The sequence below is a fragment of the Caenorhabditis remanei genome, chromosome X (assembly GCF_010183535.1).
Source record: "Caenorhabditis remanei strain PX506 chromosome X, whole genome shotgun sequence".
Lineage (NCBI taxonomy): Eukaryota > Metazoa > Nematoda > Chromadorea > Rhabditida > Rhabditidae > Caenorhabditis > Caenorhabditis remanei.
In genome coordinates, this window is record NC_071333.1 from 7,153,401 (window position 1) to 7,176,253 (window position 22,853).

General features: G+C 35.4%; 5 protein-coding genes across 5 annotated transcripts; 4 read left to right on the top strand and 1 right to left on the bottom strand.

The window, feature by feature from the left end:
- Positions 1-3,115: 3,115 nt before the first annotated feature.
- On the top strand, positions 3,116-6,096 carry GCK72_023365 (uncharacterized protein; the record flags this gene model as incomplete). The annotated part of the gene is made up of 16 exons (XM_053735363.1): positions 3,116-3,277; positions 3,320-3,418; positions 3,478-3,567; positions 3,610-3,698; positions 3,742-3,792; positions 3,839-3,929; positions 3,980-4,069; positions 4,115-4,190; positions 4,234-4,302; positions 4,346-4,387; positions 4,462-4,642; positions 4,855-5,057; positions 5,128-5,264; positions 5,313-5,414; positions 5,748-5,879; positions 5,923-6,096. The coding sequence occupies 16 exons, from the start codon at positions 3,116-3,118 to the stop codon at positions 6,094-6,096; spliced, it is 1,788 nt and encodes a 595-aa protein (XP_053578929.1).
- Positions 6,097-6,364: 268 nt separating this feature from the next.
- Positions 6,365-12,184, top strand: GCK72_023366 (uncharacterized protein; the record flags this gene model as incomplete). Its single annotated transcript, XM_053735364.1, has 24 exons — positions 6,365-6,514; positions 6,561-6,659; positions 6,711-6,800; positions 6,843-6,931; positions 6,978-7,119; positions 7,162-7,251; positions 7,299-7,374; positions 7,525-7,593; positions 7,641-7,821; positions 8,796-9,030; positions 9,080-9,223; positions 9,913-9,993; positions 10,038-10,136; positions 10,180-10,281; positions 10,325-10,413; positions 10,458-10,599; positions 10,642-10,731; positions 10,780-10,930; positions 10,977-11,045; positions 11,089-11,164; positions 11,211-11,527; positions 11,583-11,719; positions 11,784-12,035; positions 12,080-12,184. The coding sequence occupies 24 exons, from the start codon at positions 6,365-6,367 to the stop codon at positions 12,182-12,184; spliced, it is 3,075 nt and encodes a 1,024-aa protein (XP_053578930.1).
- Positions 12,185-14,313: 2,129 nt separating this feature from the next.
- Positions 14,314-18,379, top strand: GCK72_023367 (uncharacterized protein; the record flags this gene model as incomplete). The annotated part of the gene is made up of 18 exons (XM_053735365.1): positions 14,314-14,472; positions 14,516-14,617; positions 14,660-14,761; positions 14,806-14,894; positions 14,941-15,082; positions 15,144-15,233; positions 15,280-15,424; positions 15,470-15,538; positions 15,591-15,660; positions 15,707-16,023; positions 16,073-16,209; positions 16,271-16,412; positions 16,665-16,765; positions 17,247-17,324; positions 17,530-17,825; positions 17,872-17,971; positions 18,022-18,159; positions 18,206-18,379. The coding sequence occupies 18 exons, from the start codon at positions 14,314-14,316 to the stop codon at positions 18,377-18,379; spliced, it is 2,451 nt and encodes an 816-aa protein (XP_053578931.1).
- Positions 18,380-18,638: 259 nt separating this feature from the next.
- On the bottom strand, positions 18,639-19,201 carry GCK72_023368 (uncharacterized protein; the record flags this gene model as incomplete). The annotated part of the gene is made up of 4 exons (XM_003106637.2): positions 18,639-18,789; positions 18,833-18,922; positions 18,972-19,092; positions 19,141-19,201. 4 exons carry the CDS (start codon positions 19,199-19,201, stop codon positions 18,639-18,641), a joined length of 423 nt encoding a protein of 140 aa, XP_003106685.2.
- A 393-nt stretch (positions 19,202-19,594) lies between these two features.
- On the top strand, positions 19,595-20,794 carry GCK72_023369 (uncharacterized protein; the record flags this gene model as incomplete). The annotated part of the gene is made up of 3 exons (XM_053735366.1): positions 19,595-19,649; positions 19,698-19,864; positions 20,372-20,794. 3 exons carry the CDS (start codon positions 19,595-19,597, stop codon positions 20,792-20,794), a joined length of 645 nt encoding a protein of 214 aa, XP_053578932.1.
- Positions 20,795-22,853: the final 2,059 nt, after the last annotated feature.

A 22,853-nucleotide genomic window follows, 5' to 3' on the forward strand; every position in this document is an offset into this window, starting at 1 on the left:
GGAACATTTTCATTTTCTTCTCATGACAATTTACCTTGCTCACTCTATTTTTTTTGTAAGCCTGAATGTTATTCTGAAGTTTCCAGAATTTGCAATGTTTTCCAGAATACTCAAATAAAAGTAATCAGAATGAAAATTTCAATGCAAATATTATTGACTATGTTCTGTCTAGAAAAGCAACGTGTGTGTTTCTAAGCTAATGTTTTATTTTCATTTTTCATGAAAACTAGCTGGTTTCAATTGGTTGCACTTAACTTCAGTGAGTTGGTATTAAACAACTATTTGTACAACTTCACAACAAAATAAAGTTTGATACCCGACCTGTATCACATAACTATTAATACAGTAAACCCAGTGAGTCAATTTTAATACAGTTTTTCCAGTCATACTCACAATTCACCCACCTGCTATAAGACTAATTGTAAGAACTCACAACTCCGCAACTTTTCCCCTGTTACAATAGTTAGATGAGAAACAGCTATGCGTGTTTCGGTAAATGTAAAGTGTAGATTCAATGATTTATGTACAGCTCCCCGCGTGCATTCCCATCAAGGAAACGCATTTCCTTATTGGTCTATTTCATACACAATAATGCGTAGGAACGCTCATATTCATTCAAGCTTAGATATTCATTTCTTCAGAATAAGGATACTTTCATACTTCTCAGAAACGTCGGAGGTTCACTATTCCGTTGTTTGTTTTTGCCCATCGACAAAAAGTGCCTTCCTACTATATGACTATTTCAACATTCATGTTTCAAACTATCCTCTCATCATGTTCAATACTTCTCACAACAACACCATAGGTTAAGTTTGAAAATATAATATTCAGTTGTATTTTTCAGACGTTTACAAATAGTCTTCATAAAATATAAGATTAATAAATAAGAGGGTGTGAGTTTTTGATAGGTGTACGTAAAGAAAATTATTTTTTTTGAAAGACTTGTTAGACAGACTGGGAAGATGGATAAGGATTGGATGAGCAGAGAAATCCGGAATTCGATAAAGCTGGTATTGACAATGAGACACTGGCGGCTGAATAAAAATCAGTGCTGAATAAGTCGGAGGTAAAATTTTCATGATGGATGTCGGAAGTAAAATTAGCACGGAAGTAGAGAGACAGAAGTCGAAGGTAAGAATTCCGCACAGCTCTGATGTACATACAGGGTGGCGCAGAATTACCCGCACAACAAGGCTGTCGCACGGCCGGCCGCGGCCGGCCGCGGCCGGGCGTGGTAGGGCCGCGGCCTCGGCCGGCCGCGAGAAGAAAAAAATGAAAAAGCCGCGGCCGGCCGCGGCTTTTTTTTTCATAGTTGCAAAACTTTGTCGTTTTTGAAAAAAGTTTTTCTGGTTTTTTGTTTTCTGGTACCAATCTGACAACCGGGGTTCGATCCCCACTCGTGCCAAAACTTTTTTGTTTTTTGTTTTTGACATTTTGGTACCAATCTGACAACCGGGGTTCGATCCCCACTCGTGCCAAAACTTTTTTGTTTTTTGTTTTTGACATTTTGGTACCAATCTAACAACCGGGGTTCGATGCCCACTCGTGCCAAAATTTTTTTGTTTTTTGTTTTTGACATTTTGGTACTAATCAAACAACCGGGGTTCGATCCCCACTCGTGCCAAAATTTTTTGCTGTTTTTCATTTCATTTTTGGTTTTTGGTAAAAATCTGAAGACCAAAGTTGCTTTTTCGGAGAAGGACTGTTCTGAAAAGAGACACTTGTAATCTAAAAATGTTTTTTTTTCTGAAATGGTTTCAGAATGGTACCAAAAAGCAAGAAATGAAATGAAAAAAGGTTTGGCACGAGTGGGGATCGAACCCCGGTTGTTAGATTGGTACCAAAATGTCAAAAACAAAAAACAAAAAAGTTTTGGCACGAGTGGGGATCGAACCCCGGTTGTCAGATTGGTACCAAAAATTCAAAAACAAAAAACAGAAAGGTTTGGCACGAGTGGGGATCGAACCCTGGTTGTCAGATTTGTACCAAAAATTCAAAAACAAAAAACAAAAAAGTTTTGCCACGAGGTGGGGATCGAACCCTGGTTGTCAGATTTGTACCAAAAATTCAAAAACAAAAAACAAAAAAGTTTTGCCACGAGGTGGGGTCGAACCCTGGTTGTCAGATTTGTATCAAAAAGTCAAAAACAAAAAACAAAAAAGTTTTGCCACGAGGTGGGGTCGAACCCTGGTTGTCAGATTTGTATCAAAAACTCAAAAGCATATAAGTCATGTTTTCAGTTGATATGCTAGAAAGCCGCGGCCGGCCGAGGCCGAGGCCGCGGCCGGCCGCGGCTTTTTTGAGATTTTTAAGAAAAAGCCGCGGCCGGCCGCGGCCCTTCACGGCCGGCCGCGATTTTCAACAGCCTTGCCGCACAAGCTATAAGTGCAATATCTAAAAAAGTAAAAGTCAGAAAACCATGGGAATCAACAAAAAGTTTATTCTTGATCATAACAACAATTATCAGCTAATCTTGTTCCATCTGACCTCGTCTTTTTTGATGACAGCGCGAAGACGTCTAGGATAGGCGTCGATGGTTGCATGCAGGTAATCTGGGCACTCGGATATCAAGCTTAATCCTTGTATCTCAAGATGGAGTGAAACTTTTCCGAAAAACTTTTTTTTAACACCTATGTAACAAAGGGAAATGTAATCAATAAATGAAGTGATCTATAAGCTGCGGTTTGATCTTCATGACGAAACGGGAAATCTGCTTCGTAGGAAGAGCAATCTGGACTCGGCAGTTTCATTTACCTACAACAAAACCGAATGATCTGAATTTTGGCAGAATGATAGATTTTCAGAAGTTCACCAAATAACAAAATTTAGAGAACTTAAAAATATACGCTTTGATTGAACATTTTTGTAAAGCTTCTGTCTTGCATTTTATGATTTTTTGTTATTTATTTCTTTTAGAGTGGATAATAAAAGATAGATGTTAACATTCCTATTTCGAGAAGTATTATATTTGACGTTCAGATTTACAAAACATTCTCCGCGACTCATATTCAACAAAAAAACTTTAGACTGTGCAAATATTATTCTCCAACTTGATTACATCCTGTGTCAAGTATAAAAAGAAGTTGGAGTCACACTTACCGGAATTATAAAAAACATGCGTACGCTTTTCAACACTCTTTTATTATTATTCGCTTTTTATATTTGTGAATGTGATAAGTTCGAAGACTTGGAGCTTGGCAAAACTTATGAAAACCTGATAACTGAAGGGAACTTAACTGCAAAACTTTATCGAGTTGTTCTCAATGTGGACCACCCGGTATTTCATTGGATAAACTACTTCTTTTTAACATGTTTGCAGCCTCCTGCTATCCGAGTGTCTGTTGCTTCAAATAAAGCCACGATAAAAAACCCGTTGACTTTGACTATCGTACGTGGAAAAACTATACATAATATTGCAGTGAGTCAAATATATAACTTAAATAGAAGCAGTGCCCGGGAGATTCAACAAATTTATAGCTATCTCGAGTTCAATCTCAACAAGGACAACGTTTTGAATATTGGTTTGCTTCAGACACATTATGTGACTACGACAGATCGAATGAACAGGTTGAAACAATAATAGTATCCACTTGTGAAAATTTGTTTCAGCTTGGGCAACCCGTTCATTTATCAATCGCGAGTTCGTTACCGGGCGTTTTCAATCTATCAGTTAGACCAGTGAACAATTTTCACATCGGGTTAGTTACATTCATAAAGTTTGAATTGAAATCGTTTTTCTAGGGACGAACCAGTCAAATCTCGTACATCTCCGTCAGAACCACGGTTTTATTTGTTAGTAATGCATAATTCACAGATATGGATGTTGATATTCTTGCAGGTACACATTCCCAGAAGATGTGGAAAAAGTTGATGTAAGAATCACTTCAACAAGTGAAACCTGTGGACGATTAATTACTCGAAAAGCATTTGTGAGTGATTTTATTACAATTCAAAAAGTCTATGTTTTCATGAACTTCAGTGCCCACTGTTCGATGCTTCCGGATTACCAGAGCTAAGCGAAGTATTTTTTTTTCAAACTTTCACAAAATTTGGTGGCTTCACACTTCGCGTAAGTTTTGTTTCACATGTTTGTTTTACATTATTATGTTTTCAGAAATCTGACATTGGACCACAATTTCATGTTGCGTTCACAGTGAATCCTGATGATTCTCTTTGTGGATTTCCAGCAAGTATGAATTTAAAAAAATGTTAGATACATGTTTTGTAGTTCAGACTACTCAGACAGTGATGGCGGTCCAGCAAGAATCAAAGCTGCGACGATATCAGTCACTCCGGTCACAGGTTTTATAGATTCTCAGGCACAAAAACGTAGTTTTTCTTCCAGGAAGTAATTTCTGGTATCTCGTTCCCATTTTGGCCTATGCAGGTAGTATACTTGTGGTTTTACTATTGAGTGAGGCAATATTCTTGATTGCAAAAGTATCCATAAACCAATTTCAGCGTATTTAAAGTATAGAATGTTGGATCGGCATGAGAACAATGAACCTAATATCTTCGAAGGGACAGATTCAGAAGGAAATGTGATAATCGACAAGTTATGGTTATTTGATAAGCCAACAATGATAGTAAGTCACAAGGAATACGAAAAACAACGATTGGTGAAAGAGTCTAAATATTTCAAGTCAGTGAAAATAATCAGGTCACTCTGAAAACTCACATTTGCAGTTTCTTGTTTTTCCAAATCTTTGGTTCCATTCTACCTGCATTGACTACATTGTTTCAAAATCGACAAAAATCATCAAACCGGATGAATTTGGATACATGTTTCTTGAATTACCTTTGCTCTTCGGATATATTTTATTCAAACTCATTCAACTCAATGACCAGTTCTAGCAGTATGGCAATCATTGGAATACTCAACCTAATTGTTGTTTTCCGCAAACAAATTTTCCATTATCAAGTTCCCCAGTTCCCGACAACACATGGAATTCAGCAAAGGGATGCTCCTAAGATAGTATGCTTGTTGGGATTGATAGCAATGGGAATATTGTGGACCATCACTAGCAATTGTCCGAATAAAACAACACTTCATCTTTGTAAGTACCACACGTCATAGCAAAAATGATTATAACAAAATATGATGAGCATTCTTAAATTCATTTCCAGATTCGTATACATCGTTGTGGCTTTGCTATTCTGCCACTATGTGGATATATTCAAAACGTCATGGCGTTAAAAAGTGGCAACAGTATTTCATTATTGCAGTGTCGTCTGAATTTGGTTGCCTCACGCTGGCGGAATATGTGATTTTTATATCTCTAATACATATTTAAACTAGTTTCATACTTTAGATGTTTGAGATGAGCGGCATAACAAAAATCATTGTCAAAATTGTGTTTTTCTTGTCTTCCGTTGTTTCTTCAGGATATCTGTGTTTCAAATATTATTATGAAGTAAGTTAAAATGTTCTGAAAAATATATACAGCAGGACTTCAGAAACCTTCTGGGCTACAAGAGCATCATTGGATCACTCCCCCATTCAAAAAACCTGCAAAGATTCTTTCTGACGAAAAAGGTTGCTACCAACCTTTGAAGTCAAAAATTGCATTTGTTGTTGTTTCAATGGGATATACTATCGCATGGTAAGAATAAGTTAATATTTTTCAATGTCACTATTATTTAGTACGGCTATGGCGTGCATTCTTGAAAACGATTCAGTATACATAATGTCTTTCACACTGGGAAAAGGTCAAGTTGCAATCTATCTAATCTTCTATATAATTCAGAAAATCCGTTTCGAACGCAGTTCATTTTCGTTTTCCTACAAAATTATTGGATTCTTATTGATTTTATCTTTCTTTTCCTTCGAGTTTGTAAGCAGATCTATATCATGGTTCTTGAGCACCTCCGATTATTTGGTAGGTTTCAGTTTTTTTGCACATTGAGAATTTTTGCTTCCAGCTGACACCTGCAAAGTCTCGTGAACTTAACATGAAATGCGTTTTCCCTGGAATTGACTGGAATGATCTTCGTCATTACAACTGCGCTTTCGATTGTTTTTTGTTCATTTTGCTGATGGATTTCATTGATTCCAATCTTAAAGGTGTTCCGAAAAAGCATATTTTTGTGTTTTAAATGTAAATGGATATAATTGATTGTTTTTCTGTTAGAGAATTGAAAGTTTGTGTATAATAAATGTTCGATTCATTTGTCATCTGTTCAAATCTTCAACAAGCCAATGATTTATATTTCTTTTGAAATTGTTTTGACCTAGCACAAGACCACTCCAAGAAAAACTGACTCACTTTGACAACAATGATATAAAATTCAAAAACAAACATTGTCCAACAAAAACAACTTGCAGAATTGGTATAAAAAGCAAAATTTTTTTCATCGGGACACCATGAAGATTTTTCTTATTCTCATTTCCGTACACTTTGGAGTGTGTCACAACTTTCAAGACTTGTCCCTTGGAGTGGTTTATTCCAATTTGACAACCAGTGGAAGTTTAGTCACTAATTTGTATCGAGTTGTTCTCGATGCTGAAAATCCGGTAAACTTATTGTTGAACATTGTGTTTTACAACCTAAAATTTACAGCCTCCTGCAATCAGTCTGTCTGTATCTTGCGAAAAGTCAGTACTGAGAAATTCTCTGACTGTTACTGTGATACGGGGGAAAACTGTTCATAATATTCCGGTAAATCAAACGGAATTCCTAAATTCAACTGAGTAATGTAGATCACTTAAGCTCCCACGCGTTCAATCTCATCAAGGAAAAAAGTTTGAATATTGGTTTGCTTCAGACACACTTTGTGATGATGATACCTCAATGGAACAGGTACTGATTTTGATGTTCATTTTTAGATTCTTTATTGTTTAGCTTGGTCAACCTATTTATATATCTATATCAAGTTCTCTTCCTACAGTGTTCAATTTGAAAGTGCAGGCAATTGATAACTTTCATATACGGTAAATCTTAATGTTTCCTCAAGACATTTTCTGATTTCGTTTTTAGGAACTCTCGGCTCTCAATTCAAACTTCTCCTTCTGAGCCCAGTTATTTTATATATTCATTTCCCGACAATATAGACAAAGTGGATGTCCGCGTCACTTCCAATGATCAGATTTGTGCTAGAATCATTGCGAGAAGAGCAAACGTGATTTTTTCTTTTATTTCTCAATTGTAAAAACTAATTCAGTGTCCAATATTCGATGGTTCAGGATCACTGGAACTAAGTGATAGACACTTTTATCAGTCTTTCAAGAAATTCGGAGGATTTTCTCTTCGGGTTTGTTTCTAAATAATTATTTTCTGCTTCTATGACGCTGATTCCAGAAATCTGATATTGGTGTACAATTTCATTTGGCAGTGACAGTAAATCCCGATAACTCTGTTTGCGATACGTCAAAAAGTATCATATATTTAATTCTTAGCCACATCAGTATAATTTCAGAACATGGCAATCTTACTGAAAACTCTTCAAGGTTCAAAAGAACTTTAATTTCGGTTAAGCCGGTTACAGGTTTGTGACACAAAGAAATTACATTAATAATTCTTTTAGACAACTCGTTTCTTCTCGCTGTTCCAATATTAGTTTATGCATTGAGCGTGATAATTGTCTTGCTATTGAGTGAGTTTTGATTATTCGAGATTGTTCTAATTGCCAATAACTTACAGCTTTTTTCAAATACAAGTTGGTGGACTGCTATGAAAACAACGAGCCGAGCATTTTTGAAGGCAATGAGTCGGAGGCCAATGTGATTATCGATAAAACAGCGTTATTCGTTAAACCGGAGAATGTTGTCAGTCACAAAGAATATGAAAAACAAAGAATCGTGAAAGATTCCAAATACTTCAAGTGAGTTCATTATTCTACCAAACTTCACTTATTTTTTACAGTTTTTTGTTCTTCCAAATATTTGGTTCTATTCTTCCTGCATTGACCACTTTGTTTCAAAATCGTCAGCAACCTTCAAATCAAATGAATTTGGACCGATGCTATCTAAATTATCATTGTGCACCAGATGCGTTTTATTTCAATTCTCTCAATAAGTTAACCAGCGCTAGCAGTTTGGCGATCGTTGGTATTTTAAATTTAATTGTCGTGTTCCGAAAGAAAATATTTCGGTATCAAGTTCCGAGATTCCCAACAACACATGGAATACAGCAACGCGATGCGCCAAAAGTAGTATGTCTTCTTGGACTTATTGCTATGGGAATACTGTGGACTATCACTAACAATTGTCCGCACAAAACAACACTACATCTTTGTAAGTCTTCTGAGAAGTTTTTTTCTAATTAAACGGAAGGAGTTTTAGATGTCTACAATCTTTGTTGGCTGGTTTTGTCAGCCATAATGTGGATTTATTCAAAACGACATGGTGTAAGAAGATGGCAACAGTTTTATATTATTGCCGTATCTTCTGCGTTTGGTTGCATCACATTGTTCGAAAATGTATTTTGAGCCTTTGTTTTTTTTAGCTCATTTCTTAAATTACAGGTATTAGAACCTAGCGACATCATGAAAATTATAATCAAAGTGATGTTTTCCATAACCGCAATAGGTTCAACTGGGTTTTTTTGTTTCAAATATTATTATGAGGTAACTATACTGCGTAGCATTGTTTCACGTTATTTTCAGAGACCTTCCGGGTTACAAAAGCATCAATGGATCTACTTTCCTGTTTTCAAAAAAGAACGAGTAGTGAGCGATAACAGCGTTGTATACCGTCCTTTAAAATCGAAGGTGGCTTTCATTGTGTTATCACTGAGCTACGCCTTCGGATGGTAAATTGAAAAAATATTCATCAGCTATACATTTCCAAATTTCAGCTCTTTAACAATGTTTGTTATTCCGAATCAAACGGTCACTTCTTCATGTTTTCGACTCGGCAAAGGGCTAGTTGGAATTTATTTGTTTTATTACACAATTCAAAAAGTTCGTTTTGAATGGAGTTCGTTTTCTACACTTTACAAAATCAGTTGTTTCTTGCTGACAATATTTTTCATTTGTATGGAGTGTATGAACAGATACTTAGCAACATATCGTAATACTTACGCAGTTTTGGTAAGTGAGAAAGCATTTTTCATTCATTTTTCAACAATATTCATTTTAGTTGACACCTGCAGAATCTCGTGAGCTCAACACGGAGTGTGTTCTGCCTGGAATTGATTGGAAGGACCTTCGTCATTATAATTGTGCGCTCGATTGCTTTCTTTTCATTGTGTTGATGGACTATATTGATTCTAATCTTAAAGGCGTTCCCAAGAAAAACATTTTTGTTTTCTAAACGAGTCTATATTCAATTTTTTGTGATTTTATTCCTTTACTACTTTATAACTACTTTTCCATTAACACGATACATGAAAATCACGATACATGAAATGTTCAATTATTTCAACCATTTCACAACTTTGTCTTGCTCACTGTTAAATTTGAATTTAAAATGTTTATTCTTCTTTTTTGCTCCCTCACTCTATCTCAACAGTGTTTGTTTAGTCAAAATTCCTGAAAGGTGACTATCTCTGCAAAATGCGATGAGAAATGAGGAAAATGAGGAAGAACGCAGTGCAATATGTTTTTTGTTACACCAGTTAAGTACTGCTAATAAACCAGGAAATTCCTAAAATTTGTAAACCATCTAAAAGAAACTTGAGAGGAAAAATGAAGTCTTCATTCATTCAAAGTGATCTATGTTGGTTTTAGAACAGAAGACAACTGATCAAAAATAAATGTCTCAAGCAAATATTACTCACCATCCCAAATATGGAATTCTTATCAATGGAGTCCTTATTTGTTTTAACATCATCAGTTTTTCGGACAACAACTTTCTATAAAAGTAAACTTTTGAAGTGAGACTCATCTTCTTTTCTTATGTTATCAACAATTTTTTTGTTGCTTTTCACGATTTTATTATGTTCTACTCAATATTCCCCACAAATTATACAGTATGGTACGGTTTACAAAAACACTACTCTGGGGAAACTGAATTCCGATGTGTTTGAACTAGCTGCTACTAATGATTCTAGGGTAGATTGCTGTACAATATTTTTGTTTACTACAATATTTTTCAGATATTTTCTGTCCGTGTGATTTTTACTTCTCTGGATCATAATATTTGCAAGCCGGTCTCGTTAGTACTCATGAGAGGGCCATCATATCTGTCCACCTTTGTGAGCAACTTTGAAAGACTTATTAGCAGTTATATAATTTCAGTTACCAAGAATTCAAACTTTTGATGGTCCATCTACGCAATATTTCAATCTAGCAGAAACACTGTGTGAGCAAAGGAATTTGAGAAATGCAACTTTAACCGAAGTATTTTCCTTCCCTTTGCTCCTCAAGACTAATCAATTTTCAGTTCACTGATACCGTACGATTGTCCGTTTCTAGTAGCGTTCCTGCGACATATACAATAAAAGTTGTACAAGTTTTCGGATATGTTCTTGGGTAAAGTGTACAACCACGCGAGATTTTATTTCACGTTTTTCCAGAATGTTACCAGTGAAAAATACAGTCTCTCCACCAGAACCAGTTTTCTATCGATTCTCTTTCCCAGATTTCATCAATGCAATTTCGATCCGTGTCACATCAGATGATAATCACTGCGGACGAGTTACAATTCAAGCAGCAAATGTAAGTTGTTGATTTGATAAAACAGTTAATTTTTTGATTCAGTGTCCTGTATTTGATACCGAAGGCCAGGTTGTTCTTTATGACTCATATGTACATCAAACGTTTACAAAAAAGTCTTTTATAATTGTCAATGTAATAATTCAATAACCTTTTGAGACAAAACGTGTTTTATTATTTCAGCTCGAAGATTTTGACAGAGATATACATGTTATTGTTTCTGTACTACCAATTGATACACCTTGTTTAACCAGAGGCAGATATACATGGCTAAACGATACTTCCACTAATTCCAGAAGCAAAAACGTTACTATAGAAGTAAACGCTTTCAATCGTAAGCTTTGATTTTTGAAATCTATAGAAGCCACAACGTTTTTCAGCAAATATCTCTCCGCTGTTATTCACATGTTTGATTTTTATTTTTGTCTTGGTTTCCTCAGGGTTACTTGGTTAGTGAAGACAAATTGGGAATAACTATTCTAAAGATTTCAGCATTTTGCTGCTACCGTAGAGGAAATGATAATAATCCAGATGATCATGAAGATGATGGGACATGGCATTTGTGGAAGTTTGTGTACTTTCTGCATTCTCACAATTTACAAAGATTTTTTCAGTTTGTCACTATCACAACTTTTTGTGATACTACCTATCTCGTCGATTGTCATTGCCAAGCATGCAGATTCATTTTTTGCAAAAGACACAGATATCTGCAACTTTAACTTTGAATGCTCAACTCCGCTTGGTAATTTGAAAGCTTTCAATAGTATGCTGAGTGCTTCAAGTATCATATTCGCATCAGGAATCAACGTTTTTTTCTCGTTTTATTTAAAACGTCAACGTCGATTTTTCCCGCTAAACTCATGTATTTTCCTGACCGGAGTTCTGTGGACTCTTATGAATTATTGTCCTCAGAAACACTCATTTCATCTATGTAAGTTTAATATAACTCAACTTCACAACAAAACTCAGATGGATAAAATTTGCAGTTACGATGACCATGATAATGACAACTCTTGAAGCAAAGTTCTTATTATTTGGAATTCGAGCTGGACGAAACTTATTTCAGTACAGATTCATTGGCAGTATGACTATGATTTTGATGTTTTCAATCATTCTAGACACGGTAGGAACGCTTTTAGTTCTCTTTCTTAGTCAGGTCACATTACTAACTCTCACAATATTTACAGACAATGGAGTCTCCAGAAGCACATAAGATTTCGATTTGCCTGATTGTTTTGACAAGTATAGTGTACACAATATTTTTCTCTTATATCCAAGGATTAGATTTTCTGGCTCGTCTCTTCGATTCCACTCGTAGGAAAGCCAAACGATATTACAGATGGATAAGATTATGTTGTTCTCGTAATGCTTATCTGTCACAAAGTATTGGAGACATTCATGTTATCCAATCAGAAGATGATGTTATAAATTTGTCACAGGTAGTCGGGTTCCACTAATTTTAGTCAATGTTTGTGTATTGCAGAGTGTTGAACCAACGGCAGTTGCTCCATCCACGAGCAGAAACCAGGAAAACATTGTTTCATTTGTGACAATTTTTAATTTATATGAGATAGTAGGAACTTTTTAATTACAGGAAAATACGGAAATCGAAAGTTCAGATGATGATGAAGAACAGGAAGGGCTTGTCCCACTAGAGGTGTTTATTCGGAGACACAGACAACAATTTCTTCCTCCTAATCAAATGATGTTACAAATATATTTGACCTGTGCTTTATTAAATGTTCTTCTTTGGTATAAGAATAACGGAACTATTCATTTAACCTAATTGTGAATTACAGGGCAGGTCTCCCATTTGTTAGTCGTTCATATTTTGACACTTCTCGTGTGTCACTTCGCATTCTTCAATGTGACTTTGTCTTGTATTTTGGCTTTTTCTTCATTAATAAGGTTAGGCTCTCTATTTTTCTCAAAGATTTCGTTTGAAACTTCAGCTCCTGTCATCATTCTCGTCACAATCACGCCGGCAACAGTTGCTCAAACTCATCGGATTTTGTGCGACAACAACTATTTTTTTCTCACTTGTTGTGTTGTGGTGGTACATTTCTACATACAAATTGCCAGCATATGTGCCGGTATGTTACCGATAGTTTGGCTCTATTCCAGTTTAGTGGTTCTTTGAACACTTGAACGTGTTTCAAGGGACGTCTAAGTGTTTTTTGCGACGTTTGAGTTTTTAAAGGAAATCTAAACTGGAATAGAGCCGATAGTTTCTGTTAAATGTACAAAAAAATAACTGCATTTTTAGTGGTCACCTGCGGAATCAAGAACATTAAACACAGAATGTTTTTCAAAAACTCTTGGAATAGATTGGCACGATTTTTTACAATACGTGACAACTGGCATATGTATCATTTACCCTATAATGATATATCAAGTGGACCGTGATTTGAATCCAAATGATCCGCGTATCATTTTTTAACAAATATTTTAACACACTATTTGGTTGGCTAGAAATTTTTGGCCATGACTTGTTTTGAATGCTGTCAGACAATTGACGAGAATCACTACCAACTGATCATAACCTCTTTTATATAAACTCTCCGTAATTCCGATGGCAGTCAGTTTTTATTTTTGATTGTCCACTCTTACATCAATATGTTTTGTTCCGATTCGCATCTATTACCAATATTACTGAACATTTTCAACCATTAAAAAAAATTTACAAGAGTAGAACCTTCTATCGACACACTATCATAGTTGAGTTCACAACTTTAAACATCAATTGACTTGACTATTTGATTATTTTTACTAGGGAGCGGGTCTTGCACAGTAATCACAGCAAAAACACACAGCGACTTGGCGTTGATCAAACGCTTGTCCACATCATCAAAAGGTAATTTTATCTGAAGAAGACAATGCTCCTTATGAAAAACCTACACAACGTATATGATTGGAAAATACAAAATAATTTTCAACTCCTGTTCTTCTCATGTGCACAAATAGAAACTATACGCTAGTCTTCAGCTCTACACGGTCAAGAAGTCTGATACCTATATAGCTGACGACGTATATTCTTACTCATTTTTGCCAAATGATTCTTGTTCACACATCGTACAGCTCTGACCTTTCTCCAACAAATTACCAAAAGTTCAGAGAAATCCAGCTACCGCAGGAGTGGACTTCCAAACATAAAGTCAAAAAATAAATTAAAATATTATTTTGGCTTGAATCAACCGGTGTTTGAGAGGAAGGCAATAATGAGCCCACTCAGTAAACCGTAGATCAGTGCCGACTAGGATAGTCACTACATTTAGTATTGGTCATCTCTTCGGTCTGAGTAAAAATAACTAACTAAAAATTTTTTCACATTCCTCAATGTTTTTCAAATTTTACCGCTATTTCGCAATAAACGAGTAAAATTCCTGAATATAAAACTCGTATTTGGTCGAGTCGTATCATTTTGCAACAAGAATTGATAGCAAAACCAAAGTATTGAATGTGTGCAAATCATTATCTGGTGGTGTTTTTAACAACAATTTCTTTGGCCGTTTTGCATAACCTAAAAAATACTTCCCGTATGACGATTGTTCAACATAGTAATCCAAATGTCTTGTGACCGATTAAACACGGTACGAAATATTTAAGGTTCAGCAAAAAAACTATACAAGAGGTCTTATCAATAGTAAATAAAACTTGTTTACTCGAAATATTCTGTATAAATAGAGCCCAACCAGGTCAAAAATTATCAGTTTCCGAATGTTCTTATTTTTTCTACTTGCTTTATTCAGTTTTCCATTTTCCTCAAACGAGCAAAAACCCCGGATTATTCAATACGACGAACATTTGAAGAATCTGACCACAAAAGGAGGGCTTGTAACAGACTTATACCAGTTAGCGCCTAGTAATGATTCCAGGGTAATTTTTGAACGCAGACACTGTAATAGAATTGTTCTTTTAGCCTTTTGCTGTCCGGGTTGTTTTCATTACTCGTGAAGGAACTCCAACAAGCAACCCAGCTTCGTTGGTATTAATGCGAGGAAAATCTTATCTTTCCAATTTTGTAGGTGTATATAACATTCATACAGAACATTCAATTTTTCAGCTCCCGAGAATACAGACTCTAGATGATTCCTCTAGAGAATTCTACTTTCTTGCTGAAACACTTTGTGAAAATAGAAACCTGAAAGGTAAAACCTTGACTGAGGTTAGTTTTTTTATTACTAAATAACGCTAGTACTTATTTTATAGTATAATGAAACTGTGATGTTGACGGTTTCCAGCAGTGTGCCTGCATCATATGAACTCAAAGTCAAACAAATTCATGGATATATTCTGAAGTTAGTAAAAAATTCGAGTATAATTCCGTACAACGATATTTTGTAGTATGTCTTCTATCAATGTTGCATTATCACCCTCCGAACCAATATTTTATCGGTTCTCTTTCCCTGATTTCGTTGATGAAATATCAATCAGTGTCACGTCGGAGGATATATACTGTGGAAGAGTAACAATTCAAACAGCGGATGTGAGTAAACTTCAAAAATCTGAATCTGAATTGCATACAAATCTTCTCATTATTTGTTCAGTGTCCTGTATTTGATACTGAAGGCCAAGTGGTTTTGTACGACTCATATGATCATCAAACGTTCACAAAAAAGTCATTTCTGATTGTAAAAGTATGATGCTGACACTCATTTTAATTCATACTTGTTTTGATTTTAGCGCACAGACTTTGGACCGGACATTCACGTTATCATCACAGTACTTCCGTTTGATTCACCCTGTCGAATAAATAAGCTGATTACTAACAGTTCAGCAGATGATCTCAGAGTGAAACATGTGACTGCAGAGATACAACATTTCCAGCGTAAGTTTCACTTTTTCCAGCTGATTGCCGTTAACATATTTACAGCAAATCGCGTCGCTCATTTCGTTCTTCTTATCTTGTATTTTCTTTTTCTCACCGTATGCGTGTTATATTGTGAGTGGAATTTAAAGAATTGGTAGAATTCTCAAACATCATTAATTTACAGGTTATTTTACCTACCGCATTAACGACAACTGGAATCCCGAAGATGTCGGTGAAAGTTTCAACTTGTGGAAGTAATTATTATCCCTACCTCAATCAAATTGATGCAATCATTTTCAGTATGTCATTGCCGGCACTGTTTCTGATGACACCGATGGCTCTTGTTGTAATTTTCAAACACTCTAACTTGTATTTCGCAAAAGACTCGGACACTTGCAACTTCAACTACGAATGTTCAATTTCGTGGGGTCCCGTCAAAGCGTTCAACAACATGTTGAGCGCATCAAGTATAATTATTGCGGCAATTATAAATATACGCTTGTCGTTTTACTTCAAACGTCAACGTCGTTTCTTTCCACTCAATTCGTGCGTGCTTCTTACTGGTGTCCTCTGGACCCTTATGAACTATTGTCCTCAGAAAGACTCTTTCCATCTTTGTAAGTGTTTCAATGAAGCAGTGTGTTTTATCGATTCTACGTTTTTCAGATACTATTGCAATGATAATGACGGTTTTGGAAGCAAAATTCGCTCTATTCGGAATTCGGAATGAAAGAACTTATTTTGGGCCCAGATACATCGGAAGTATGACAATGTTTTTGATGGTTCTAATTATTTTCGACACTGTAAGTTACTCAAAAATATATTCAAATATTGATATGTGCCTTCACTTTTTCTTTTTTCCAGATGGCAATATCCATCATCTTTCATTATATTATGATTGTTATGATTTTTGTCACCAATCTGATCTACGCGTGTTTGTTTTCTTATGCACAAGGATTCGTACCAGTTGTTCGAGTTTATACTGCTATTAAACCCATTCTCAATGGTGACATTTTTTCTAACTATTTTCCAATTCTGACCTATTAGCACGGCACACTTCTTACAACTGCGCTCCACCGAAATGCCCTTGAAAACTGTCTCTTTTTCTCTAAGTCTCTCAATTTCGCACTCAATTTTCTCGCGGTTTCGGTAGAGCGCGGTTGTAAAAAGCTTGTTGTGCTAATAAGACCATCGCACTTTTCAAAATTTCATGCAGCAAACTTTCACCAAATATATTTTATACGTGTTACCTTTTTAGAATGCTTTCGATGGATTTTTCCGTGTTGTTGCCGACAAGATGACAATACACAGGTTCCACCTATACTAAGTGAGGATGAAGTTAACGAAAGAAACAGACGGGTAAGTTTCAAATTGCATCTAAAGTGTTAGATTGAGTTTTACTTTATTACCATGATACTCTCCGATCTGATTGATAAAAATTTCATGATTTTACTTTTGGATCTAAGTTTTCGGTACATTAATCACTTACCTTTCGGCTTGATTTTCTAACCTGCAGAACATGGATACCGTAAAAACTCGATTATAACAAAACTTGTAATAGATCGTCACATTCATTACAACTGCGCCTTCTACATGTTCGAAATTCGCCACTTGTATTTTCCTAAACATTTTCCATGATTCTGATAACAATCAGCGTAATTTGAATAGAAATTACAATAGCAAAAAGAATATCTGAAAAATTTTTAGTGACATTTTAAGAGTCTTAACCACAAAAATTGCTCTGGTAAGCAGTTGAAAAATGTAACAGCAGACTGTTATAATACTGTATTAACGGTAGCGTCATATCTCATATTGATAAAATTTGATGGAAAACTTTCAGCAAGCAGCGGAACAACAGCAACAACTCCAGCAGCAACATTACAGAGAACAGCTACCATTACATCCACCATCACGAGAGGTTCGTTTGAGGAATTATCTTATTAAGAAAAGATCTCTAGTTGAAGTTTTAAAATTTTTCTTTTTTCCGAAAAAAAATTTACTCTTTCATGGTTCTTCGTATATAATCCATTTCCAAATTTTTTTTAATGTAGAAAAAACAATATCGTTCACAAGTACCAAACTTAGACTCATTTTATCAGAAGATGAAATATGTTCACTTATAGACCGATCCACACAATTATAGTGAGACCGAACCATTGATCAGAAATGGAAGCGAAGCAGAATATGTTGAGATTATGTCTGATGCAAACTCTGCTTCCGGATTACAAAACGAGCAAAACCGTGGTCAAATAGATCAAGAACAAGAAACTGGATTGCCAGATAACCAACGGATCGAAACCGGAGAACAAGATAACCAACGTAACAGAACCGGAGTGCAAGATAACCAACGGAATCAACCAACGCATAATCAGATACTTATGGGAATATACTTTATTGGCAACTTGGCAATTATTGTCGGGTAGAGAAGAAAAGGATAATTTCTAATGAAATCAACATTTTTTCAGGTCTATTCTTGCAATTGTGATCTGGCCCCAAATTGATTCTATAAAGATGGTTTTAAGAACACTGCAATGTGACTTTGCTTGGTATTTTGTTCTTTTTTGTGTGAATAAGGTGGAATCTGCATTATTTCAAAAAAACCTTGAAATTTTCAGTATCAAAACGATCCTCCCACAGTTGACAAAGACAAACGTCTAATTCGAAATTGGTTCTGTTTCACTACGTTTATTTTCTTGCTTCTGATCATTGCTTGGGGATGTCTATCCATGTTTCTCCTGCCTGCATACACTCGGGTAACTCATTGTGTTATCAAATCTCTAATTCAATATGTATTTTTAGTGGCCCTCTGCAGAATCGCGTACACTCAATGCCAGTTGTATATCAAAATTGATTGGATTCGATTATCATGACGTCCTTCATATTGTGTCCACGATGATATGCATTGCATATCCATTGATGGTACACTTGGTGGACGGAAACTTGCACGAAAACTATCATCGTGTTAAATTTTGAATCAAAGCCAAACTTTGCGAAGAATCATAAGACCACTGCGTCATCAAGAGTGTTGTTTGTACGAAATTTGATTTTCCTCACACCCATATTCATAAACTGTTTTCAAACAATCTGTGTTTATAGTTACTTTTGAATATCAAGAAAAGTGGTTTGGAGAGTTCATAAGAAAGATCTTTTTTTCGATAACCATTGTTCACGGGAAACATTAGAAGTCGTTGAGAACTGATTCGTTTTATTTCGAATTCAAAAAAAGGAAAATTCAGTTTCTAGGTGGTGAACAATGATCGATGAGTTCACACTTGAAACGATTACGTGGAGTGCAGAATGCCCATTGAATTTCGTTATAACTTTTGTCAAACCTTTGCACAATACATGATTTCAACTTCATATCACAGTGGCATCCAGCAGTTCTGAAATGTATTCACTGGAAAAAAACTGACAAAGCTGACTTACGTCCATTGGTATCCATGCTTTTCGGAATAACACCACTCATTTGGCTCCATATTAGAAAAACAATCATGATCAGTCTCACATGGCATGCTTCTGACAAACTCGTTTGTTTTTGAACTGGTTTCGAAAAGATGCCACTTACATTCCTGCGGTTCTCACAAAATGACCACCTAAGCAATCGAAATTAGGATTTTGACTAGTTGCATCTTGAACACAACCATGCGACGAATAAATGTTAACTGGAGGAAAACAACGGACATCTCCTAAACATTCCAGAAATTGCCTGAATAGGAAATTTTCTGATAACTTACTCTTTGACTCCACAGAAGCAGCAACCAAAATAAATATTGCTGCACAAACAATTGAATTCATGGTGATCTGTCAAATTCAACGAAAAACTGTTTCAGACGCAATACCTGCATCTTTTATGGAAAGAATTCTATGAGTCACCGTGGTACCTTTTCAACAAAGTGATGTGGTTTGTTTTCAATTTTCCTGGCCTGTGTCACCAGGAGAAATTGGGAATAAAGGAAACATTTTTCTAGATAAAATTAAAAATATTTTGTAGTATTATATTTTGTGATAATTACTCATGCCCGTCGAACTTTCAATTCTTGAGAGCAATTTTATAATTCAAAATACCAACAGCCCACTCGGCCAACTTTGTGGCTCAAATGGCGGTGTAATATGTTACCAAATTGTAGGGTTATAAGAGCTCTGTCGAGTAGAATTCAAAAAAGACTTCAGTTGCTTTTGCGAACCAACATGTACATCATTCTTATTTCAATCCATTTCTTGCTTCATACAAATGGTCGCGAACGTGAGTTATAGTGAGATTACCAACGGTAAACCAATAAAATATTTCTAGAAGGACCACCGCCCGAAGATTCTGGACTGTTCAACGAGTTCGAATATTACTATGACATTTATATTAACGAGTCAATGATTGCTTTACCAGATATTGATCCTAAATATCAAATAGCGCAAGCTGTATATATTTCTGGAAGCTTGAAACTTTCGGAGCGAGAGTTGTCGGTATTTTTTGAGAACATAAATACCTTTCGGTATGGAATACGGGTGAATAACACTAATTTAGAATCATTGTCGTTCTTAAAACCTTATATTGTTAACAATTTGGATAACACAGGTAAGCAGTTTCAATTAACGAAATAGTTTTTTTGTGTATTTACAGAGAACTCTGTCGAAATAATCAATAATCAAAACCTGAAAACCATTGGAATTGATTTTGAAAACTGCAATTTCTGCTATAATAATATTCTTATAATCAACAACCCAAAATTAGATTTGAAAGAAGAATGTGACGGTATTATTATGAGATACTCATCCTATAGAACTATTTTTGGTAATCATGTCGACTGTGGGTGCGAGATAAAAGGAGACTTCAATAAGTTTTTGACAACTATGTCTCCGAGTTGTTGGATGCTATTTGGTAACGTAACTATAGATCAAAATTCAAATTTAGCATTGCTAACGGTAAGTTAAAAAGAAAAGCAAATATAAAAACTACATTTTTAATTCAAGGAAAAAATGGTAAACGTCACAAGAATCAACGGAGGACTCTCTGTAACAAGTACTATTTTTACAAATCTCTCATTTCTGAGTTCGATTGAAATTATTCAAATAGACGCTTATAAATCGCAGTATCTCGCTAACATCGATATTATCAACAACACAAATCTATTGACGCTGGGAATGAAGGCGAAACGAGATGGACTGTATTTGACTATTCGTGACAATCCAAAACTATGTATCACATCTCGGGATTTAGATAATCTTTTTTATGGACTATCACTAGATTCGAATTTGGATATCAAGCTTTGTTTTAATAATGAAACTTCTTCGTACTGGTGTCAGCTTCCAGACTCGGGGGATCTCAATGTATATTTGTTTGGGCGCTATTTACAACAACCACCTTTTTCAGGACTTGCCAGACGGATGTCATAATTTAACTGGAAATCTCGTGTTGGATAACAATTTCAATTTTGCTAATTCCTATAAGTTATACGATTTGCAACTGATATATGGCAGCCTTACAATAACCAACAGCTCTTTGCGAACAACAAACATGTTTCCGTCTCTTCAAAGGATTCGATCAATAGAAGATAACACAATTCCATTGAATGTTGTTAACAACACAAAACTTCGAAAACTGTTCTCAGGCTTTACTTTCAAAGGAATAGAAAGTGGAATGGCTCCTACAGTTGAAAATAATATAAATCTGCCAGTTTATGTAGTGTTTTGTTCTTTTATAAAAACTCGTAAAGCAGCTATCATCAAGAAAAATTTACAAAATTGTGGTAACCCTTTGTGCATCAACAAGAAGTTAAGAACATGTTTGCAGGAGACGGAAGCAACATTCCAGTTCCAAAATATGACAGAACGCCTTACAACATTGATGTGTTTCGCGGAGTTCCTATATATTTTGATGTGTCCCATGGATCTGAGAATCCCGGCGGTTCAGGAATGTTGAATAATCCTTGGGATCGTAATTCTACTGATGTTGATTATTCATATGATGTAGAGACTACAACGGAGAATAGTGAAAAAGCAGTGTCATTTTTGTTTGTGACAGCTTATGTCATTTCTATAATTTTCTCATCATTTTGAATACTGAACTCGTTGTATTGTTTTATTTTTAAAAATATTTTGTTTCTTTAATATTTTGATAAATTTGACAAGCACATTCTACAAATAAATGGCAAATTTTAAACTTTACTAGTTCTCGGATAAACCAAACATTCAAAATTTCAAACATTGATATTTCTTCACTGAATGTCCTCAAATTATAAATTTTGTCCTTCCACCAACTCCCGATTTTTTATTATTTTTAGAGCCTCAAGAGCTATCATGCGACACACACAGCGTTTTTTTGTCCACTATGTCTTTGAAATGTTGGATGTTGTTTGGTAATGTCAATCTTGACAACAAATCAAACATATCACTGCTTTAGGTGAGGTTAAAAACAGAATTGAAATTGATAAATAAAATTTAGGAAACATGTCAAGTGTCACTAGAACAAACGGCGGACTGTCTGAAACAAACACTAACTTTGAAAATCTAACATTTCTCAGTACAATTGAAATGATTGAAAACGACCCTCAAAAATCAGAGAAAACTGCCAAAATAATAATGACAAATAACCCAAATCTCACTTTTCTGGGACTAAATGCCAAACGAGATAGACTCTATCTGACTATCCGGGATAATCCAAAACTAGGTGTTACTCCTTTTGAGCTGGAAAATCTGTCAATGGAGTTTCTTTAGACTCTGATCTCGATACAAAAATATGTTTTGATAATAAGACATCGTCCAACTGGTGTGAACTACCAAAATCTGGGTACTTTCAAGTAAGTTTTGTCACATTGAATATCTTATACACTAGTTCATCTTGAGGACATGCCAGATGGCTGTATTCACTTGGTCGGAGATCTCTTGCTTGATAACACTTTCGATTTTGCGAACTCTTATAAGTTGAATTCGGTTGAATGGATATATGGCAGTTTGACTATAACGAATACGCCTCTAAGGAATACAAGTATGTTTCCACATTTGTATAGCTTTCGATCGATAAGAGACAATATAACACCTCTGAAAGCCTATAAAAGTTCAAAACTGTCGAAATTGTTCTCAACAAGATGAATGGGGAAAATTGAAAGTGGAATGGCAACAGTGATAGAAAACAACCCCTATTTGGATATATGACCTCTCCCTTGTGATAATTTCAAAACTCGACCAGCATCAGTGATAAAGAAAAATTTAGGCAACTGCGGTAACCATATCTGAAAATAAACCAGTTAGTGCAAAAATGTTATTGATAAAAATTCAAAAAACTATACAGTATGACAAAACACCTACAAATGTTGATGTATACTTGGGCGTTCCGGTATTTCTTGATTTTTCTCATTATTCTGGTAACATCGAAGATTCAGGTTAACTGGAGAACCCATGAGATCAAAATTCCACTAATATCAAGTTGAGTGTTGACGATATAGAAACTACAACT